The 23522-nt window shown below is 45.4% G+C and overlaps 3 protein-coding genes across 3 annotated transcripts; 1 reads left to right on the top strand and 2 right to left on the bottom strand.

The window, feature by feature from the left end:
• The first annotated feature begins 374 nt into the window (after nt 1–374).
• Nucleotides 375–14992, top strand: polr1b (RNA polymerase I subunit B). Its single transcript, XM_023822622.2, has 15 exons — nt 375–606; nt 862–1029; nt 1165–1311; nt 1580–1712; nt 2156–2292; nt 2509–2732; nt 3371–3542; nt 7434–7605; nt 8046–8327; nt 9818–9951; nt 10036–10206; nt 10697–10853; nt 11400–11596; nt 12494–12744; nt 13713–14992. Exons 1-15 carry the CDS (start codon nt 430–432, stop codon nt 14593–14595), a joined length of 3405 nt encoding a protein of 1134 aa, XP_023678390.1. The 5' UTR covers nt 375–429; the 3' UTR covers nt 14596–14992.
• A 59-nt stretch (nt 14993–15051) lies between these two features.
• On the bottom strand, nt 15052–16782 carry nanp (N-acetylneuraminic acid phosphatase). Its single transcript, XM_023822623.2, has 2 exons — nt 16650–16782; nt 15052–16038 (listed from the first exon to the last, which is right to left on the bottom strand). The coding sequence occupies exons 1-2, from the start codon at nt 16737–16739 to the stop codon at nt 15406–15408; spliced, it is 723 nt and encodes a 240-aa protein (XP_023678391.1). The 5' UTR covers nt 16740–16782; the 3' UTR covers nt 15052–15405.
• Nucleotides 16783–20312: 3530 nt separating this feature from the next.
• On the bottom strand, nt 20313–23070 carry npm3 (nucleophosmin/nucleoplasmin, 3). Its single transcript, XM_023822522.2, has 5 exons — nt 22914–23070; nt 22590–22675; nt 22308–22427; nt 22126–22219; nt 20313–21757 (listed from the first exon to the last, which is right to left on the bottom strand). Exons 1-5 carry the CDS (start codon nt 22981–22983, stop codon nt 21669–21671), a joined length of 459 nt encoding a protein of 152 aa, XP_023678290.1. The 5' UTR covers nt 22984–23070; the 3' UTR covers nt 20313–21668.
• Nucleotides 23071–23522: the final 452 nt, after the last annotated feature.

The following is a 23522-nucleotide window of genomic DNA, read 5'->3' as shown; positions in this document are numbered from 1 at the left end:
AAGTCCACACACATGTAACCCAGGCGGAGACTTAAACCCAGATCCCAGAGGTGTGAGGCAACAGTGCTAACCACTGCACCACCATGTCGCCCCCCTCATGTTAATCATATGTGTACAATAATTTATTTTAAAGGTATTTACTTGTTTTTTTTTTTTTTTTTAACAAATGTATTTCTCTGGATGGATGACTGGTTGGGGTCATTCACCTTGCACCACATGGAAAAAAAAGCCTTGAGTCGACTATGGGAATAAAACAACATGAAACTATATCTAGGTTTTACTAGGTTTTAGGCATTTAACCTAAGGAACCGTTAACTAGCTCGTCACGCAACTCCTATTCCCAGCATTCCTCACACTTGGTTTACTTCCTAGGTCACCCCCATAGCTTCTTCCGGTCGGTGGTTGCGTACATGTGGTTTCTAAACAAGCATGGATTCCACACCGAAGTGGAGTAATTTACCGTCCGGACCGACTCTCAAGCATCTGGCCGAAGTCGGTTTCGGCATTCCCAAAAGCAAACAACATGCCGCTGTTCAGGAGCTTGTTAAAGCTCACGTTGAATCGTTTGATAACGCGGTCACCGATGGACTTTCCAGGGCAGTACAGGTAGACAACTAAATTGTCATCAGTCGTGTACAACTTAAAACAACGCAAACATCTATAACTCGCACTGCGATGCATGTATTTTGCCTCTAGTCTTTTGGGACACATTCTTTTACGGTTTTGTATACACTCGTTTTAAAACAAGTACTTAATCCAGTTGGAGCGTGTACAGTATGACTGATATGTAAGTGTAATTCCATTTTGCTGCTTGCCTCGTTTTATGTTGAGAAAGACAATTACGGTACTTTATCATTCCAGGCAATCCCTCCATTGGAGTTCATGGTCAAAAACGAGCGGATCAGTCTGGCGTTCGCTGAAGCCGTCATTCATAAGCCAGTCGTTGCCAAAGGAACCATTAGTCAGGACCTGAGCATATTTCCTGCAGAGTGTAGGGGCAGGCGCTGCTCCTACAGAGGGAAACTTGTGGTAGGCACCTTGGAAATTTGGTGGTGTTAAAGCAAAATGGTTTAGCAGCTATTTGTTAAATTGTAGGGATTACACTAGATATTGCATACTTGTGGTTAAAATCTTCCTTATGTGTGGTATTGGGTCTCCACTCAGACTGATGTGTGCTGGTCAGTTAATGGCATCCCCAAAGGCATCATCAAGCAATCTATGGGCCTGGTGCCCATCATGGTGAAGTCTAAACTGTGCAATCTTCATGGACTCTCCCCCAAAGAGCTCATTGAGCACCACGAGGAGGCAGAGGTATGGTGCTGGTCGTCTCCATGGACACCCAGGCATCCATTTAATCAGCCTGGCAGCCAAGCTGTAATTGTAGTATAATTTTGAAAATTGTTGAATATGATCTGTGATTATGAAGGTCATGCACACTGTTTTGTTATAAATAGCAGGTTGTATCCTGAATATGTGTTTTTCGTATTATGAATGACTTAAAGGCTTGGGTGTATTCCCATGTGGTTTTAGCATAGTTGCTTTTGTCCCACCATCACTTAACATACACCCCCCCCCCCAGGAAATGGGAGGCTATTTCATTGTGAATGGAATTGAGAAGGTTATCCGGCTGCTCGTGATGCCCAGAAGAAATTATCCCATCGCAATGGCTCGGCCGAAATGGAAAAGCAGAGGCCAGGGTTACACTGAATATGGTAATTTAAGTATTTTTTTACTTTAAATACATTGTGCTTTCCAGAAAGTGTGAATTGTGTACAGTTTTCTGTAAATGTCAGTTTAACCATATTAGATACAACATAACTGCTATTTTCCATCATGTTCAGTTACTTAGCTGACCCCCATATTCAGTAGCACTTCCAGTTTTAAATAGTATTTTGTGTCTGTGACACAGTTGTTGCCCATAGCATATATTCCACTTGGCCAGGGCTATTCAAATCACAGTCCTCAAGGTCCCTGCTCTGCTGATCTGAACCCAGTGTGAAGCCCCTGTGGCCAGTCAGAATCAATCATTATTAAACTACCTAATAGGTAGAACTAAAAATACGACCTGGATTTGGAATGGAGGTCCAGCATTGAAGAGCCCTGCACTAGTCTGTATCAAGTTTGATTAGTGAAGCTAGTCACCCTCTGTCACCAGGCATTTCAATACGCTGTGTGAAGGATGAACACACAGCCATCAACATGAACCTCCACTACTTGGACAACGGGGCTGTGATGGTCAACTTCATCCACCAGAAGGAGCTCTTCTTCATCCCACTGGGCTTTGCATTAAAGGTGACAAACTGGAGTACATACAAGGATGACAATAATCCAGCAAAGCAGCTCATTAGATCATAGAGAGATGTTTCCTATATGACTCGAATCTTCTCTTTACTTTTCAGAGTTTCTTGTGTTAAATGATCTTATCTGGAAATTAATTTTTAAAAGCGGAGCGCTGTCTGGTGAATGTCACACAAGCCTCTGGTAATCCTGGGTTCTCCTTTCAAACAGGCCCTCGTTGACTTCACAGACTTCCAGATCTATAAGGAGCTGATCAAGGGCCGTGAGGAGAATACGTTCTACAGGAGCTGTGTTTCAGACATGCTGCGTCTAGTCATGGAAGAGGGCTGCACCAGCCGGCAGAAGGTTCTGGGCTACCTGGGGGAGCGCTTCCGCGTCAAGCTGAACCTGCCTGAGTGGTACACTGATGAACAGTGTGGCAGCCTGCTGCTCGAGTGAGTCCTCAGTCTTGTGATTGGAAGTTTTTGCCATTTGTTTTAATGTGGGTTGTCAATATTGCAAAAGTTGTATTGAGTATTGAGTCCCAATAATTTTTTTGGTTTCCAAGTATTCTCTAGTGCAGTGTTTCTCAGCTGATTTAGCCCTAAGACCCGCATTTTTCCTTGCTGGTAAAATTTACCCATCGGATGGTGGGGGTTGCTGGTGGTTAAAAAACAAAAAAAAAAGAAAGTTTCACCTTGAAAAGAATTTTCAAAAGAAAATTTGAACCACACGCTCTGGATGGTATTCTTTGCTATCTGTCACACATCAATTTACGAGCTACAGTTAATGTCTTGCTACTTTACATTGAGGAAGATGGACTGGTTTGGCTCTGTTCTGGTTTGGTGCAGCAAATAATATCTCATTACAGTCAAGCTATTTCCAGGTATTGCTTTGTAACGTGAGTCTTACCTGTAGCTCATTGTTTTTTCGGTTTTTAATTTCATGGCCTACAGTCCACAGTTCACCTTCACAGTAAAGGCTTAGAAGCGGATATGATGGTTACCTTGGACTCCACTGTTAGCTTGTGGCAAGGCTAAAGACCACACCCTGCACTTGCTGCTTCATGCGGGCCCCCTCTCTCTCCCCACAGCCACTGCCTCTGTATCCACCTGAAGTCGGACATGGAGAAGTTCTACCTGCTGTGCCTGATGACGCGTAAGCTCTTCACCTTCGCCAAGCAGGGCTGCATGGAGGAAAACCCAGACAGCTTGATGTGCCAGGAGGTGCTCACCCCCGGCGAGCTATTCCTGATGTTTCTGAAGGTACGTGCATTTCCACCTGGGACATCATGCTGCATTTGCATGATTCTTCCTTCTCTTCTGGCTGTGCTCTGCTGTACCGGTGCTCCTTGCTTCATGACAGTTCCACTTACAGTATTTGGACTTTATGGCAGTGGGATAGCGATGCACTCTCAGTAGTCAGCTTTGAATTTTGATCCCTGCTCAGGCTAGCAATTTGCTATATGATATACTTTCTATGGATGCCAGGGAGGGCAGCATCCACACTTGCAGTCTCTGTAGTGATTGCGAGCATAAACATCTCATATGGTGTTAAATTCTGTACAATACACTGTTATTTTCTGTTTAGCCCAGTAAACTTGTATTCATGTTTTTACTTTAATTGCTGGTATATAGTTACAGTAGTTCCAAAAGAACCCCATGAAAAAGTTTAAAAGCAAAGTCCCGTTTCCCTCGCCCGGACTAGGGTCACCGGGGCCCCACCCTGGAGCCAGGCCTGGGGGAGGGGCCCGTTGGCGAGCGCCTGGTGGCCGGGCCTTGGCCCGTGGGGCCCGGCCGGGCACAGCCCGAAAGAGGCACGTGGGACTGTCCCCAGGTGGGCCCACCACCCACAAGGGGAATGTCAGGGGTTCGGTGCATTGTGGATCGGGTGGCGGCCAAGGGAGGCCCTGGCGGTCCGATCCCCGGCTGACAAAACTGGCTTTCGGGACATGGAATGTCACCTCTCTGGTGGGGAAGGAGCCTGAGCTTGTGCGTGAGGTTGAGAGGTATCGACTAGATATAGTCGGGCTCACCTCAACGCATAGCTTGGGTTCTGGAACCAATCTCCTGGAGAGGGGCTGGATGCTCTTTTACTCTGGAGTTGCGGCGGGTGAGCGACGCCGGGCTGGGGTGGGGCTATTGGTGGCCCCACAGCTCGGTGCATTAACACCGGAGTTTACCCCGGTGAACGAGAGGGCTGTTTCCCTGCGCCTTCGGGTCGGGGATAGGTCTCTGACTGTCATCTGTGCTTATGCGCCGAATGTCAGTTCGGAGTACCCGGCCTTCTTGGATTCCCTTAGCGGTATGCTATTTGGCGTGCCGCGGGGGGATTCCATTGTTTTGCTGGGGGACTTCAACGCTCACGTGGGCAATGACAGTGTGACCTGGAAGGGGGTGATTGGGAGGAACGGCCTCCCTGATCTGAATCCGAGTGGTGTTCTGTTGTTGGACTTCTGTGCAATGCATGGTTTGTCCATAACGAACACCATGTTCGAGCATAAGGGTGTCCATAAGTGGACATGGTACGAACATGCCCGGGGCTACAGGTCGATGATCGATTTTATAATCGTATCAACTGATCTGCGGCCCTCCGTCTTGGACACTCGGGTAAAGAGAGGGGCAGAGCTGTCAACTGATCACCACCTGGTGATGAGTTGGCTCAGGTGGCAGGGGAGGAAGCCGGTCAGACCTGGTAGGCCCAAGCGCATAGTGAGGGTTTGCTGGGAACGTCTGGCAGAGGCTCCTGTTCGCTGGAGCTTTAACTCGTGCCTCCGGCAGAATTCCGACTGCATGCCGGGGGAGGTAGGGGACATTGAGTCTGAATGGACACTGTTCCGGACCTCCATTGTGGAAGCGGCCGTACGGAGCTGTGGCTGCAGGGTGGTCGGTAACGGTAACCCCCGTACCCGATGGTGGACACCAGAGGTGAGGGGGGCCGTGAAGCTGAAGAAGGAGGCTTACCGGGAATTATTAGCCCGGGGGTCTCCGGAGGCAGCTGACGGGTACCGGCGGGCCAGGCGGAACGCGGCTCGGGCGGTCGCAGAAGCAAAAACCCGGACGTGGGAGGAGTTCGGTGAGGCCATGGAAAGTGACTTTCGGTCGGCCTCAAAAAGGTTCTGGCAAACCATACGGAGTATCAGGAGGGGGAAGCAGCTCCTGGTTCCTACTATTTATAGTGGGGTGGGGGGGCTGTTGACCTCACCTGGGGACATCATCCGGAGGTGGAAGGAATACTTTGAGGACCTCCTCAACCCTGCCTCAGATACATCTACGCATACTGCCTTTGAGACATCTGAGGGCACAGAGCCCGAGGGTGCTTGGGGGGGCTTGCCCATCACTGAGGCTGAGGTGGCCAGGGTGGTTAAACAACTCCGTGGTGGCCGGGCCCCGGGGGTGGACGAGATCCGCCCGGAGTACCTGAAGGCTCTAGATGTTGTGGGGCTGTCGTGGCTGACACGCCTTCTCAACAGTGTGTGGAGGTCAGGGACAGTGCCGCTGGATTGGCAGACCGGGGTGGTGGTCCCCTTATTTAAGAAAGGGGACCGGAGGGTGTGTTCCAACTACAGGGGGATCACACTTCTCAGCCTCCCTGGGAAAGTCTATTCCGGGGTACTGGAGAGGAGGGTGAGATCGATAGTCGAATCTCGGATTCAGGAGGAACAATGCGGTTTTCGTCCTGGTCGTGGAACGCTGGACCAGCTTTATACCCTTGCAAGGGTACTGGAGGGGGCCTGGGAGTTTGCCTATCCAGTCTACATGTGTTTTGTGGATTTGGAAAAGGCTTACGACCGGGTTCCCCGAGGTGCTCTGTGGGGGGTGCTTCGAGAGTATGGGGTCCGGGGTCCACTGTTGTGGGCGATCCGGTCCCTGTACGAACGGAGCAGAAGCTTGGTCCGCATTGCCGGCAATAAGTCGGACGTGTTCCAGGTGCGTGTTGGGCTCCGCCAGGGCTGCCCTTTGTCATCGGTCCTGTTTATCATATTTATGGACAGGATTTCTAGGCGCAGCCAAGGCGTCGAGGGTGTCCAGTTTGGTGACCTCAGGATTGCCTCGCTGCTTTTTGCAGACGATGTTGTCCTGCTGGCTTCATCTGCTGGGGATCTCCAGCAGGCACTGGGGCGGTTCGCAGCCGAGTGCGAAGCGGCAGGGATGAGGATTAGCACCTCCAAGTCCGAGACCATGGTTCTCAGCCGGAAACGGGTGGTTTGCCCTCTTCGGGTTGGGGAAGACGTACTGCCTCAAGTGGAGGAGTTTAAGTATCTCGGGGTCTTGTTCTCGAGTGAGGGTAGGCGAGATCGGGAGCTGGATAGACGGATCGGAGCGGCGTCTGCAGTTCTGCAGGCGCTTAACCGGTCCGTCGTGGCTAAGAAAGAACTGAGCCAAAAAGCCAAGCTCTCGATCTATTGGTCCATCTTTGTCCCTACCCTCACCTATGGTCATGAGTTATGGGTAATGACCGAAAGAATGAGATCGCGAATACAAGCGGCCGAAATTAGGTTTCTCCGCAGGGTGTCTGGGCTCTCCCTTAGGGATAGGGTGAGAAGTTCGGATATCCGGGAGGGCCTCAGAGTAGAACCGCTGCTTCTTCACGTCGAAAGGAGCCAGTTGAGGTGGTTTGGACATCTGGTGCGGATGCCTCCTGGGCGGCTACCCGGAGAGGTTTTCCGTGCATGTCCTACAGGGAGGAGGCCCCGGGGCAGGCCCAGGACTCGCTGGAGGGATTATATCTCTCGGCTGGCCTGGGAACGCCTCGGTGTACCCCCCGAGGAGCTGGTGGGGTTAGCTGGGGAGAGGGAGGTCTGGGTGCCTCTACTGAAGCTGCTACCCCCGCGACCCGAACCCCGGACAAGCGGCAGATGATGGATGGATGGATGGATGGATAGTTACAGTAATTATTTACTTATTCAGTGACAGTAGTGACATTTACTTATCATAGACTCGTATCTGCTATTTTCAAATATAATATTTCCCGCTTACGATGGGATCATCAAAATGTAACTCCGTCATTAGTTGAGGAGCACCTGCATAATGTTACTCTTCAAGGTGACCTTGTCTTGTTCTATCTGCTGTTCCCCAAGGTCACTCACTGGCACCTTATTCTTCTTCTGTCAGTTCCTCTCTATGCAAGAACTATGTTGTTCTGTTTCCCCGCAGGAAAGAATGCAGGCATGGATGGTTTCGGTGAAATTCGCCTTTGACAAGCGGGCCCACCGGCTCACCAGCAGCATTAACTCAGACGGCCTCCTCAAAATGTTCAACATGGGCACGGACCTCACCAAACCGTTTGAGTACCTCATGGCCACGGGCAACCTCGTCTCGAAGTCCGGTGAGGACGGCCGCACTGAATTGGCTCTGCAGAAAGTCGGCTTATGTTTTGATTGAAGCTCTTGCACTTTGTCAACGTAAAAACGATCATTTTAATTGTGCTGTGGTGTCATTCAGGTATTCTGGGCTGGGGCTGTGAAAGAATCGGAATGATTTATTTAGCTCAAATTTTGACAACTCTGCTCCTAGCTATGGAACCCTTGGACAGATTAGGTCTCCCGGTGCTGTGAGGTTTTAAAAACGTTTTGTACTATTTGCCGTTTATAGAAGCCAGATTGTTTCCTACTTGTTTTTTTTTTTTTACTGTCCGACTTCTAATCTCAGCGAATTTCGGCCATCTCTACCCGCTGGCCATGTAAGCCCCTATTCCGGGACGGTCTGATTGGTTGTTGCCACCTGTCCTCGCTGACCACCTCCTCCGCGTCTCTGTGCTCTCCCTAGGTTTGGGCTTAATGCAGAGCTCCGGCCTGACCGTCGTGGCTGACAAGCTGAACTTTGTCCGCTACCTGTCCCACTTCCGCTGCGTGCACAGGGGTGCCGCATTTGCCAAGATGCGGACCACGTCAGTCCGCCGGCTCCTGCCCGAGTCCTGGGGCTTCCTGTGCCCCGTGCACACCCCGGACGGGGAGCCCTGTGGCCTCATGAACCACATGACGGCCCACTGTGAGATCGTGAACACCGTCCACCCGACGGTGAGCCTGCCGGCTCTGCTCTGCTCCCTCGGTGAGTGGTGGGGGGCCTCGACGCCACGTTAGCTGGAGAAACTACTTTAGCAGGTGCTGTAATGCTTTCAACAACCTCATCAAATGAACGTCTTTCACTGTGCCCGGTATTTGGGGCTGTATTACAGAAACCTGACCTGCAGCTCCTATTGTAACTGTTTGGTAACCATGGTAACTAGGGTTAGGACCTGATTTGGGAAAAAGCCATTACGGATGAACAGTTCCTATGTTCCTAAATTAAGATGGGAAAATGTATTAGTGAAACTTATTTAATCCCTATAGCTGCTCTTTTATTGCTTTTTCACAACCAACAAAATGAGAACAGGTGGAGCTTCTTCATTGAGGGGCTTTTGACAAACTCTGATGATGCGTTGCTGTTTGATGACAAAACACTAGTTAGTAGATGCAGGCTACACTGGATGATGATCCTGCAAATAGCCGAGCGACCGTAGTACCAATAGCAGCTTTGGAGAGGCTTCTCCCGGTTGGGCTGCAACTGACAAGTGTGTTTCATGTTTTTTTTACTAGATTTCCAAAATGAAGTGACCGACATGGCAAAAATATCTCAGCCCTCTATGTCACGCAATTTAAAGGAGGTAGCAACAGTGATTAGTAAATTAGCTGCTCGTTACAAACAGGTTCCAAAAGGAGAACTCCCTATAATCAAGCAAGCTTTCTACCTCGACTATCACATACCTGGTGCAATTGGACTTGTACCTCCAAGCATTGCTGTAAATTTCCCAAAAAGAACATTTTTGGATTTTTCTCGGTTCAAACTCATCTGTCTTGAAGTTTAGTGCCCATCATCATTTTTGTTTTTTGTTTTTTTATATGTGAGAAAATCTTAATGTCAGTGGGTAGCTGTGTGAGAAAAGTAGTGTTGGTTGCCAGGTAGCAGACATGAAAGTTGATGTTAAACTGAGTATTTAGGATTTTCTTACAACCTGACATAAGATAGGATGAAGATACGACAGGATTTTCCCCAGTTTGGTATTCCAGAAGCAACTAACTTTGATACTCTCCCTGTCTTAAGACTTAAAGGAAGTTTCTGTAACACGACCCCTGAACTGCAAGTCCACTCTTTCTGGAAAGTCACTTAATATGAAAATAACTCTGGAGGTAGTGGTGAAACCCTCTGTGTGCAAAATTTACATGCCCCCCCCCCCCCCAAGCTGGTCAGGTTTCCTCCCACATTCCTCATATATGCTGTTAATCAAATTGGCATCTATAGATTAGCTATGGAATGTGTCTGTGTGCGCCCCCTGCAGTCAGCTGGTGTTCTGTCATAATATTCCCTGTTACCGGATTGACTCCAGGCTCTATGCAAACTCAAACTGGATAACTTTGCCTTGGAAGATAGATGGACAGGTGGATAACTTAATGTCCATTATGGAATATCAACCAGTAATGGGTACACAGTACTGGAAACTGGATTGTTTAGTGCCCTGTGGGCTCATGTATGATCTGATGTTTCCACAATGCTGTGCTTAGGTATGACGCCAGTAGATGGTACCCCTAGCCAGCCTTACTCAGACTGCTACCCGGTGGTTATCGACGGGGCCATGGTGGGCTGGGTGGAGAAAGACCTCGCACCTTCCCTGGCCAACACTCTTCGGAGTTTCAAGGTGAGCCAAGGTCCCTCGTCCTGGCAGAAGGGTGTCTCTTCTGAAGTGTCATTTAGAAACTGAGCCCTCGAGCCCCCCCTGCAGGTGCTGAAGCAAAGGAAGGTCCCTCCTTGGATGGAGATCGTTCTGGTGCCGCACACAGGCAAAGCCAGCATTTATCCCAGCCTGCTGTTTTTCACCACCCCCAGCCGGATGGTACGACCCGTCCATAACGTGACCCTGGGCAAGCAAGAGCTCATCGGCACCTTTGAGCAGGTATGATAGTAGTAATGTAGTTGCTTGTTGACACAGCTGTTGACTAGACAAAAGTGTTCTGTGTGTGAATTTTACCTATAAAATTTCTTGTAAAGTTGATGATATACAAGGGCAGCTGTTTGAGCAACGTTGCTGACCAATGTCGCTTGGGCGTTTTCCCATTGATAGTGGGCAACAAATTTCAATTTGAAAAACGAATTGGCAGTGGGCAACATTTTGCGACCATCCAGATTCCAGATGAGTTGCCCTTTGTCCCACCTGGTTGGCAATTGCCCAACAACATTTCTCAAAAGGTTACCCTGTGTATCACCTTTGCATCTTCTGCTAATCCACTATGCAGTCATTCTTCCTGCAGACTGTATGAAATAAAGCATAGGCCATCTTGCAGTTTATATTATAAAGGCATGGTTTATGTCCACTGCAAAGATGTTGACCTGGAATGTAGAGATGGTCTGGGTAGTAATGTCGAAGCTAATGACTCTCCCCTCAGCTCTTCATCAACGTGGCTATATTTGAGAGTGAGATTGAGCCGGGAGTGACTACACATCAGGAACTGTTCCCCCACAGTATGCTGAGTGTGGTTGCCAACTTCATCCCCTTTTCTGACCACAACCAGAGTCCCAGGAACATGTACCAGTGTCAGATGGGTAAGTCTGCCACCATGTGGATATTTGTTGTACTGCAAGAGACTGAAGGTTATATATAACTATTGACATTGTCATAAAGCTCATGAATGTTGATAGTGATGCTGCTTTCAGTGTGTAATTTCAGTTAAAATTTATGCTAGGATGTTGAATACTTTTACCTTTGTTGTGATTTGGCTAATAACATAATTGACATAGAAAACTCGCCCTCTTCCTTGTCGCTTGGGCAGAAGCACCTGGCCCTGATTGGGATGCCATGCCCTGGTGTCTCCGGCTCTGTCAGCTGAAAGCCTGATGCCTCTTCACCTTCCTCGACTGTTCTCATGTTGTACTTCTGATCCTTGAATAGTCTTTTTCGCTTCTTGATGATGATGATGTGTACTTGCTCCAGTACTGCGTACGCTTGTTCCTCACCATTCATTCGAAGCTTAGCCTAGTTGGACAATCCTCCGTTTCTAAACTAGATGTCCTGGTTGCTGAGCTTCTTGGGAATTTGACCATAGTACTTCTTTACACTTCTTTTGGACTCTTTCCCCCCCCCCCCCCCAGGCAAACAGACAATGGGCTTTCCGCTGCATTCGTACCTGGACCGTACCGACAACAAATTGTACCGTCTGCAGACACCCCAGAGTCCCATAGTCCGGCCCTACATGTACGATCATTACAACATGGACAACTATCCAATCGGCACCAACGCCATCGTGGCAGTCATCTCGTACACAGGCTACGATATGGAAGACGCCATGGTGAGGGACCGGCTGCTCTTTACTCTAATTGAGTGGATTTTGGACTATTCGATTTATCCTTGTTTGGAACATGGTCCTGGTTTACAAGTCACTAGGATCTTTATGAGAAATACGCACAGAAGACGCAGAAAGTTCGTAGGTTAGACTTCACACACAATTTCATACGAAACTACACCGCCACCCCAAGGCAGTCGTTTTATTAGTTATTTGTTAGTTACTGGGGGGATCGATCACGATCAAAATGGGACATTTACATTTTACTTGTATGACCTGCGACATGTTCATGATTCTTATTGAATCTGGCCAGCAGATCCATTTTTTGTTTTACACAAAATAATAAATGTAACTTTGTCCTGCTGATACGTGCTGGCAAGTTTCACCAGCAATATTAGACGAAAGTATGTTGGTTGGCGACTGAATTTTCTGATGCAGAAATATGGAGAAGTAAAAAAATGTACTAAGTGATGCATTAAATGTAATTGGGATACAAAAATAATTCCCTCTGCTCAATTTTTGCTCTGCTACTTCTATTTCTCTGCATTTCCATGTAACTTTCAAGTTAGCACCGGTGCTTGTGGTCAACCAGTCAGCAGGCTATCTGTAAGCACCACTCCAGTAGTTTGTGTTCCAAAGAAAAGTACAGAGTCTGGAGTTTAGTTTCTGATACTGCCTCCAAGGAACTGCAATCAGGCTTCCTGTGGTGTGAACACGAGAAAAGTCCCTGGTTCTGGAAAAAAGTTCCGGCAGTGTGAAAGCATTTTAAGACTAACATAGTTACTAATCTGCTCAGCATTGCTGTTTCTGATGAACTCTGGTGAATATTTGTAGTGATAGTATAAAATATGATTAATATAAGTGCAGAAGCGTTCAAATCCAAAATTCCTCCATTTCCTCCAGATTGTGAACAAGGCATCGTGGGAGAGGGGTTTTGCCCATGGCTGTGTGTACAAGACTGAGCTGCTGGACCTGAAGACCAAGATGAAGGATGTTGATGGCCTGGTGTTTGGGGTGAAACCTGGTGACCCCAAGGTGATGGACAAGCTGGACTCTGACGGCCTTCCTCCTGTGGGGTCTGTGCTGCAGTATGGAGACCCCTACTACAGCTGCATCAACCTCAACACCGGCCAGAGCTTTATCACCTACTACAAGTCAGTTTATATGCCCTTCAGTGGATTTTTATTACTTGTGTCTTTACTGGCATGTTATCTTTGGGTGCCCCATACTAGGCATGTGCATCTCCATCACTTAGGCCAATGCCATACACATCTTGATGCAACGATCCAATATATTAGAGATGCCTATGAAATAACTACTAATGCGATTCAATATGATTCACCCCTATTGTAATGCAGTGCAATCCGACACAATGCTATTCAATGCGATATGATGCAATGCAAAAAAAAATAATGCTGTGCAGTTTAATATGGTACAGATAGTTTAATATTTATTCTTTGGTTGTTCTAAAAACAGTGCCATTTTCACTCCAGATATTTGTCTCTCCAGTAACGCAGCATTTTAATTTTTTTTTTATATAATTAGGGCAGTCACATCAAGGACTTGTATGCCAATATACCAATGCGAATCGGTGAATCTTACCATCCCTAATGTGTACACATTTTCCATTGATGGTGAATGGTTGATTGGTATTTGCATATTGTCATTTTAACCTCAACAGCTCAATACATATCACCAGTATAATCTACTGCATGAAGACATAACAGCCGTTTGATGCGCTACAATATTGCTTCGACATTTAAGGGAGTCCCACACTGCACAAGGCAACAGTTTATTATTCTTAATGGTTGCATATATCTAGGTTTACCATTCACCTTCCAGCTGCCTATCCCAGGCATTATGCGGTACAAGGCAGCCGTACACACTAATTCTGGTCAGGATTCTGGGACATCGCAACAGTTACACACTATATGCACATGTGACACACCTCACTACATGTGTAAGGATGCATGAATGGATATGACATTTTATCATGAATCAAAGTACTAGAGGTTCCTGTTTACGAATTTTCACCCTCTGAGCAAAGCATTCATACGTCAAGGGTCAGGATTATCTAAATATTTCTAACTCTGGGCCGTTGTCCCCCCCCCCCAACTGGCAGGAGTAAGGAGAGCTGCGTCGTGGACAACATCAAGGTGTGCAGCAACGACATGGGGACAGGCCGCTTCAGCCGCGTGTGCATGACCATGCGAGTGCCGCGTAACCCCACCATCGGCGACAAGTTCGCCAGCCGCCATGGCCAGAAGGGCATCCTGAGCCGGCTGTGGCCCGCCGAGGACATGCCCTTCACGGAGAGCGGCATGACGCCGGACATCCTGTTCAATCCCCACGGCTTCCCGTCGCGCATGACCATCGGCATGCTCATCGAGAGCATGGCAGGCAAGTCGGGCGCTTTGCACGGTCTGTGCCACGACGCCACGCCCTTCACCTTCTCTGAGGAGTGCCCCGCCCTCGAGCACTTCGGTGCCATGCTCCAAGCTGCGGGCTACAACTACTACGGCACGGAACGGCTCTACAGCGGGCTCAGCGGGCTGGAGCTGGAGGCCGACATCTTCATCGGCGTGGTGTATTACCAACGCCTTCGCCACATGGTTTCCGACAAGTTCCAGGTGAGGACCACGGGCACTCGGGACAAGGTGACCAACCAGCCACTAGGAGGCCGCAACGTCCAGGGGGGCATCCGCTTCGGGGAGATGGAGAGGGACGCCCTGCTGGCCCACGGCTCCTCCTTCCTGCTGCACGACCGCCTCTTCAACTGCTCGGACCGCTCCGTAGCCCAAGTGTGCCTGGACTGTGGTAGCCTGCTGTCGCCCCTCTTAGAGAAACCTCCGCCCTCCTGGTCGGCCACACGCCACCGGAAGACCATCTGTACCCTGTGCGGGAAGGGCAGTGCCATAGACACTGTGGCCTTGCCCTACGTGTTCCGGTACTTTGTCGCTGAGCTCGCCGCCATGAACATCAAGGTCAAACTGAATGTCAAGTGATTGCTGCCGTTCTAGCCTAGAGTACAATCACAGGTCTCATTCATGGATTTCTGTGAATTATGGAGACTTGACTGGACTTGGTTTGGTGTAAAAGTAAAAAGGCAATATTTTCTATTTTTATGCCACCGTTGCTTATAAGACAGGCTATATAATATCACTCCTCTGAGGAAAATGTGAGAGTGAGATCACACTATTTGTAATATAATATGTGTATCTGCTGTGTTGATATTACTGAGGTTTTCAAGCATCCTTTGAAAGCACTGAGACAATAGTTGTTTTATTTTAAATGCAGACCATACCCCAGATTTAAAATCCCTGCAGAGAATTGGTAATAGCAGATAGTTATGTCAGCTAAAGAAATGCATCCAGTTTTTCCTAATAAACCCAACTGATTGAATGGTACTTGCAGTTTCTTGCATCCTGAGGTTTATTGTGAACAATTCGGTTGACAGAATGGGTGTTTTATCAACTTTTATTTTAATCAAAATTCTATTTGATAGCAGCAATCTTTATATATTTACATTAATATTAGTGGGGAGAAACTGTACAATTGCCGATGCTTTCAGTAAACATGTAGACTGTAGTATAAGATCCTGGCTGCATTTATGCATCTTTTACTGGCAAATTACAGAAGTCTCTGTGGCTGTGATCGGAAGGTCACTGGTTCAAGCCCGGCTTCGGCACATCTGTGGGGTCCTTAAGCAAGGCCCTTAACCCCCATCTCCCTGGGCACTGCTATGGGTTTATCCCTATGGGGATCAATAAAGTTTATTATTTATCATTTCACAGAATGTCTGATTGAATCTCTCACTACAAAGTGGACAGGACCGAGGGCAGCTCAAGCACAGTTGCTAAAACATAGTCTGGCTTTATGGATGCCTCCGGCTGTATGGTGCCCTTGTCGGTGATCCACACGGTGGCACGGATACCGACGTTGATGCCACCCAGGATATCTGTGTCGAGCGAGTCCCCTACCATTATGCAGTCCTGGGGCCCCACCCCCAGCTGATGGAAGCAGTGCTGGAAAATGGAAGGGGCTGGCTTCTCCTCTGCATGCTCCCCACCTACCACCACGGCATCAAAGAGGCCCCTGCAGCACACAGCCTGGATCTTTTCCCTCTGCGTCTGGGCCTCCCCATTGGTCAAAAGCAGCAGCTTGTGGGTCGTCTTCAGCTCTTGCAGTAGCCTTTGCACTGGCCCAGGGATACAGAGGTGATCCAGTCTTGTGTTTTTCCAAAGCCAGTAACACTGAGCAGCCAGGGAGGGGTCATGATCCAAGCCCCCACTTTCTTCAATGGCCTTGTCCCAGTGATTTATCCTCACTTGGTCAATGGTCAAGTCTGCAAAGGGTTGGTATGATTCCTCAAGCAGCTTTTGTTTAAATTTCTTACAAATAGTTTCGATGTCTCCATGATGGAGTCTTGTCCTGAGCAATTCAGCAACCTGTATTAAAAGGGGTAATTTATCAATTTATGTGTAGGAATTTATTTCAAACAAAGTTTGTAGAACCAGGTTTGCAATCTCTTTGAAGCATCAATTGATCAATCAATCGTTAACAAGAAAATGGTCATCAAAATATTTGTAGTCATAGTACATATTACTCCATTATAAACTTAAAATTAGCTACACCAAATGCGTTAGGTAGTTTGCAAACCCTTAAGACTATTTATAAGGTAAAAAATATCTTGCATACGTGTAAATGCGTGTGCATACTTGTCTCGGATTAAAAATCTCACGCCAGCCCCCTGACCAAAGCTGGCAACCATGAATTATTCGACAGTTTTTTTTTTACTCGCTCCATATTGCGACCAGCCACGTCACCAACTAGCTAGTGCTTTAAAGACATAGGAAGAAATTTAAAAAATTGTAATCGCTTAATAGCAGGAACAGTTGACTATCTCTAATACTCTCAACCAACTGCAATAGCATCAGGCGGCACAACCTGAAAATATTTGATCGCACTGAAATGATTTGGCTTGGTTTTACACCTTAAAGGAAAACACAATTTATGCGACTAAAATCACTAAACGGTTGGGTTACTTTCATATTCTTACTTTTTCAAAGGCGATTTCGCCGGCACCACGTGTGTCTATAAGAGTGTTATCCAAATCGAACAAGATCGCCTTTACACCGTTACTATGCATAATTTCCCACCGGTATTAAAATACACGAATCCACAGATACGGTAGCCGGAAAGATTTGATCACGTGAGAACACGGAAGCAAGATTGGGAAGTAGTTTTAAAATGGTGCATTCTGGGATATGAAGTTATTATATAGGGGGTAGAACTTCAGCCTCAAACCTTCAGTTTGGGCTTGATTCTGGCCGCAGCCCTGTACCGTCCTCGAACATCCATCCATCTTCTGAAACCGCTTAATCCCAACCGGGGTCGCTGGGCACTATCCCGGGAACAATGGGCGCAGGCGGAAACCAACCCTGGGCAGTCGCCAACACACCGCAGGGCGCATACACTCACACAACTACAGGGCCAATTTAGACTCACCCTTTTTTTTAAAAAACCTTTTCCACTGATTATCATGTTTTTATGCAGGAAAGCTGTCATTTTTCATTTAATTATTTTGTTGTACATGTAGACGGGAATGAATAAATATTTTATCATTGTTTGTCAATCAGATGATGTAGTGATTGCAGATTGTTTTATTTAGGTTGAAGATCGTGACCCTACACGATCACACAGACAAGACCTACAGGGACATAGTTAGAACAGTGGGTATCAGTCTGGCAACCGTCAGCCGTGTGATTAAAATAAGGAAATTGGATCTATTTCACCAAAAACGCAAAAGGAAATGTGGTCGTAAGCAACGACGATTACCTACTACGGGAGAGTGTGAAAGATACTCAGAACACGAGCACTAAAGCATGATTTGGGAGATAAAAGTCAGTTCTACGGTTCGCAGACAACTGCTGGAAGTTGGTAGGAAAGCCACGCGGCATGTGAAAAAGCAACTCCTGACAAAAGTAATGAAACAGAAGTGTTACAAATGGGGACACATACAAAAACTGGAATAAATAAGATTGCAGTTCTATTCAGCGATGAAAGCCATTTCTACGTGCAAGGTCAGAGAAGTCAGTATTCATGGAATATGGAGTGTACGACAAAAGAGAAACGTATTCAAGCTAATCAGTACTGGGACCCAAGAATCACCGCAAGACGTTCGAAATTAGTGGATTCCATGCCAAACCGTATCAAAATGCTGCTCAAAATCCGAGCAGGCCACATTATGTATTAATCATAGATAACTAAAACTAGGAGTGAACAAATCATTTCGTTAAATGTGATAAAGATAACAACGATAGTTTAAAAATGAAAAGTACATAAAAACGAAATAGAAATACGGGTAAAATTAACTTCATTTTCCTTTTTACCCCCTCGATTTTTACTGTGGTTGTGCGTTGCCATTACGTCACACCGCCCCGCCCAAACATAGCAAAGACCGCCGTCCGCCATCTTGGTGCATTTCTCTTCTGGTTGAGGTATTGCTGTATGCTGTTTTTCTGCGTTCGTCAAGGTTTGATCTGATGTTTTGGGCTGGACTAACAACAGTGTTCGCGACAAAGGTAAAGGATTCTGTAGATTCCAAAATAATTTGTGAAAAAACGTGATCCAGAGAGGAGAGATTAAGTTCTATCTAGTGAGCGCCTCTACATTTTCTCGATTGTCTCGGTCTCAGACACAAACTTATGTGCTGTGGAGTGGTTTATGTAAGTGAAAATGTACTCTTCTAGGCTAATCTTTTCTTAAAGTACTTACTACTTTAAGAAAACTATAGATTACTACTAAATGGAACCAAGTTACTAAGCTTTGTTTAATGGTTTGCCATTTGATTCACGTTTATTAATTATACTTATTTCTTGGTATTCCTTTACCTATTGTCAAGGTTAAAACAAGGCTGGTGGCATTGCAAATCACTTCATCTTTCACACATTCAGTGTTGAGTGAAATGTTATTGATGTTGGCATTTTGAGTGTTTTGAGTTTTTGGAATTGGGATATTAAACTTTGTTTTAGCATTCTCTTAACGCTTTGTACAATTATTGTCTTATTGCTTCGCTTTAATGTTTATAGGAATAGTTCCTCACTCTAACCAATACTTCCCTGGGGGTTTTCACTGGGGGTCACCCAGGTAGTCTTTACTTGACCAAAAGTGCCAAATCAGGGAATGTGTGCATCAATTAAACCAGGTCCTTCATAGCTATAAAACATGACGGTGTTACAGGAAATAGGTGATGGATTTGGAAGGGAATTTTGAGGCAAGAAACCAAAATGCTTCACACTTTCTCTTTACCTGTTTCCTGTGCAGGGTGAAAACAGTGTGGCATCAAAACTTGGTAACTAAAAACTAAAATTAATACTAAAACTAGAAATGTTCATAAAGTAAAAACGGTACTCTTTAAAAAAAACAAAATAGAAAACTAAATAAAAATGGAAATTAATGTACATTTGAAAACTATAACAACTCTGGTATTAATGTGGGTATATTAGTGTGATTCATAATACCAATTAGAAAAAATATATTGTTCAGTTCTTTCACAATTTTTCAATTAATTTGCCAAGGATGTCTATGTGCAGCATTCCTCTGCCCATTCTGTTTCTCCCCACAATGGGTCTCTGAATTTTCTTGGTGTGTGTGTGCGCGTGCCCTGTGCTTTATGTGATAAGCTCTACGATTTTGTTGCTGTGGTAATGAGAAACTAAGGCATTGCCATAATATCTTACTAAATACAACGGTCTTGTGAGGATATATCAGTGTTTTGGAATTTTATGTCTTTGTTATGAAAGCTAACAGGTCCATAGCCTCAGTAACAATGCCTGACTTTGCTCATTAGATCAAGAATAAAATGCATGTCCTCCTTGTTCAGTATTGTTGAGAAAATTTTCCAGTTCTTTAATCTGTGCTTTTGCTTCATGGACACAATTATTTTTCTCTTTCTTTGTCAATCTATCCATCCATCAACCTGTTAGTATGTAAAGGTAGAAACATCTTAACTTGCATTGCTTTCTCAGTGCAGAGGCAGGCATATCACAAATGGATCTATCTATCCATCCTCTATACCTACTTGTCCAGTACAGAGATGCTATGAGCCTTGAAGATGTTATCAATTGATTGGTTTGTTGTCGGAATGTGTTTTGTTTTAAGAGGTAACTTGTGGAGGGGAACTGGAAACCAACAGCAACATGGGAAGAAACAGACTCCATGCATACAGCAGGGACTTGTTTCATTTTTCCATGACTTCTGGCTCACATCACTCACTATGCTGGAGGGCAGCTTAATTAAGACTTAAGAATTTATGACTCCATGAACATGTATTTTATAGTGTTAGAGGCTGTGCCTTTGCCGCCTTTGACTGTCCAGATTATGCTGTTGCATGATTTTGCTCTAATAGATTTTTGGATTTGGTTTTTAATATTTTTGGAGGATTTTTATCATAATAAAAACCACCTTCAGCAAAATGCAAGAGAGAAAGCAGCTCAAAACAGTTCATGATAGAAGTGAGGCCTTCTAAAGGCAACATATTTGTCCCTGTTGCCTTCAGTTTGATCTCCTCCACTGACTCTTCTGAACACGAAGGTCACAAGTTCACCGGTATGACCTGAGCGTGTCCCTGACCCTCCCAGCCCAGGAGAGATTGACCACAGGAATAGGGATGTGAATGCATTTTACAAAGGCAACGGCATCAACAAAACATAAAAGATGATTAAGAATAAAACAATGTTTATTTATAGACAATGTACAAATAAAAAAAAAAACATTCTTAGTAGCTGTCCATCTGTTCGGACCTGCCATGTCCCCTGCCCAATATGGCCCCAGTAATACAGCTCCCTGAAAGCTTCCAGTAAAGGAATACTGGTACTACCTAGTTATCCTTCAAATATTTCAAACAAGATAGGTTAATCTACTATGAATACATGTATAAAATGACAATGTAAGAACCATGAATTAAACGGCATTCAAAATTTGATTTCCTTTTGAGTTTCCCAACTGTTGCATTCTTAAACTATTATATATCTGTTATAAAATGCAAACTTGAAAGACTACTTTCATAAATAATGCACTCGGCTCAGTGGATTAGGACACTGTACAGTGGTACCTTGGAACACAAACTTAGTTCGTTCCAGGAGGCTGGTCAAGTTGCATTTTTGGTCGAGGTCCTAGGTGAATTTCCCAATAAGAAATAATGTAAATGAATTTAATCAGTCCAGACCCCTTATTTATACCTAGGTAGGTACCTGTCTAATGATAAAAAGCATTAACAATCAAAATAAAACACACACATGAAAAAGTACACATATGTACAAAAGCAATAAACATGAAATAAATGATAATTTATGAGCACTTTACCTGTATTAAGGTGAGCTGATGGCACTCGAAGTGGGAGGTTATTGTTTGGAAGGGCAGACGCATCTCGATCCACACAAGATTTAGCAGGTCTGTTTTGTTTTGTTGCGTCTCCAGTTTTTTGGTCGAGCTGTGGCTACATTTTTCTCGACCGACCTGTTCGAGGTCCGAATTCATGAAGTTGAATGCAGAACCATACAAGTTCTCTTAGGAACGGTTGAGTTCCAAGATTTTGGTTGAGGTAAAAAAAAAAATCGACAAGCCTGTTCGTTGTCTGGGTTGAGCGAGTTAAGAGGTGTTCGATTTCCAATGTTCTACTGTACTTATAATTGGCAGGTAAGCAGTTTGAAACCTATGGTTGGCAAAGTGATTTCACTGTTGGGCCCTTGAGCAAGGACCGTAACCCCAATTGCATCAGGGACCGGTTGACCCTGCTTTCCGAATTTTGTCACTTTTTGATAAGTGATTGCTAAATAAATAAATGAAAAATAAACTTAACCACAGGGACAACACACAGCTCAGTAGTTTAGGGATCTGTGCCCATGACCAGATAGTTGTGGGTTCAAAACTCATGGCTGGCACAGTAATCATATTACTGTTTGGCCTTTGAGCAAGACCCTTAACCCCACTTTCTCCAGGGATACTGACATCTGGTAAATAAATAAATGTAAAAAATGGAAATACACCCAAAGTGGAGATGATGTTTAGACACCAACTAGACTTTTGGCTTCTTGGCACGCTTGACAGGGATCATCGTTTCCTCCTGCTCCTCTGATTTCTCAGGCTCTGATTTTTGCTCATCCTCTGAGGGAAATGAGAGATGTGGGTTTATGTCACTGTCCTGCGTAAGCGCTCTATACTGACTCTTCCTGATTCAGTGGAGGCACAATGCTTGGCTCTGCAGTCTTTCATCACTTATGTAGATTGTACAATGTCTCCAATCCCCATGTGGCAACATCCTCCTTCACCCTCCCTCCTCTGATAATGAAGGCACCAATGCAGTGAAGCCTATATAAGCAACCCAGGGAAGATATACAGCTGCAACCACAAGCCAAACCCAAGAAGGAAGGGGAGAGCCACTCAACACAACCCTGTTGCTGCTGGTAATAGAAGGGTGAGGTGTGAGTTGGCAGTACAGTGTGTGAGTGACCCAGCCGGGCTGCCTTTCTCACCAACAAGGTGAAGACCGCTCACGGTGACGGGTCCCGATCCAGACCTCAGAAGAAGCGTCACAGGGGCCTTCAGCTCAAACCCTCCCAAACTCACCTGGGATAGAGCAGGGAACCTCTTACATTGCACCAAAAACTAGGAAGCATTTGTCTTGATTCGCACACACATAAAGCATGTACTGTACCATAGGCAGACATGACGGGTGAAGAGTAGCCACAGGGACAGACACTTTCTTCCCCAGGTGATTCAATGCCATCACAGCTACTTCATGGCTCTCTTCCTGGGCACCATCTCCCAGGCAGATCTGTATGTAGATGGTGGAAATCTTAATTTTTTCCCCAGTAAAAAAGGCTGATTTGCTGATTATACCAGCAATCAGATAGTCTTTTATAAAGACTGTGTAGAGGCATTTTACACTGAATATGTTTTACATTTGTGTGGTACAAGCAAGGAAAACAACACCTACTGTTTGGAGTTCAAGAAAGTGATCTCCATCCTCCTCCTGGTCTCCGTGGAAGGTGTAGTAGGGGAGTCGGGAAGTTAAAACACAACCTGAGGAAAAAGCCAACCAAATAGTTAGCTTCTTCGTTAATTAATTAGCGAATTTAAATGCAAACCATAAACCAATGAAGCTAGCCAACTATAGTTATATATTACGTAATATAAAAATAATAAAGCAGTTCTTTAGTATCTATATGACTGTCGAAAATCCATAAACTGGAGAGGTGTCTCCCACGTGTACAGAGAATATACTTATTACAGTATTGTAAAAAAAAACAAAACAGCTTACTGAAAGGATAGCTTTCCAATTCCGTATGGCCCAAACTACTGCTCTCTAGCGATTTTTTGTCCAAAGACATTTTATATGTAAGTAGGATAGCAGGTCTCAGGCAAGAGAAACGTTTCTGTCGAGCAACAGAAAACGCGATCCGCTGCAAGTGCCGTCGCATGAGTGACGTCATGAGTGCGCGGTGACAGGTGGCTTTTTTTTAACACTTTATTAGTAGTTCAAGTGTATGATATAACATACAGTACAGTGAACCAGCACAAAAAAACCCGCTGTAATACACAACGTTAAAAAACCGAATAGGAACAATGACAAATGCAGGAGCTACAAAGTTGCAAAAGCAATAAATTAAATTCCTTACAAATGTTGACTGTTTTTGGCTTTAGAGATGTTAGAGCAACATATAGTTTGGATGTATTGTTGAAGTTCGTTTTCAAAAGTAATAAACATTAGTGAATTGTGTTAAATGTGATTTACTCTTTCTGAACTGGTTTCTGAATTTCAGACCATTACCAAAAGGATTTTGTTTAAAAAAAATTCCAGTTTGCTAAACAAAATAAAAGACAAATACAAGACATTTTACCCATAAAATGAAGTCAAAAACCAATTAGA

Source organism: Paramormyrops kingsleyae, chromosome 3 (assembly GCF_048594095.1).
Source record: "Paramormyrops kingsleyae isolate MSU_618 chromosome 3, PKINGS_0.4, whole genome shotgun sequence".
NCBI lineage: Eukaryota > Metazoa > Chordata > Actinopteri > Osteoglossiformes > Mormyridae > Paramormyrops > Paramormyrops kingsleyae.
Note: the sequence above shows the minus strand (reverse complement) of the source record. Positions and strands in the feature narration are given on the sequence as shown.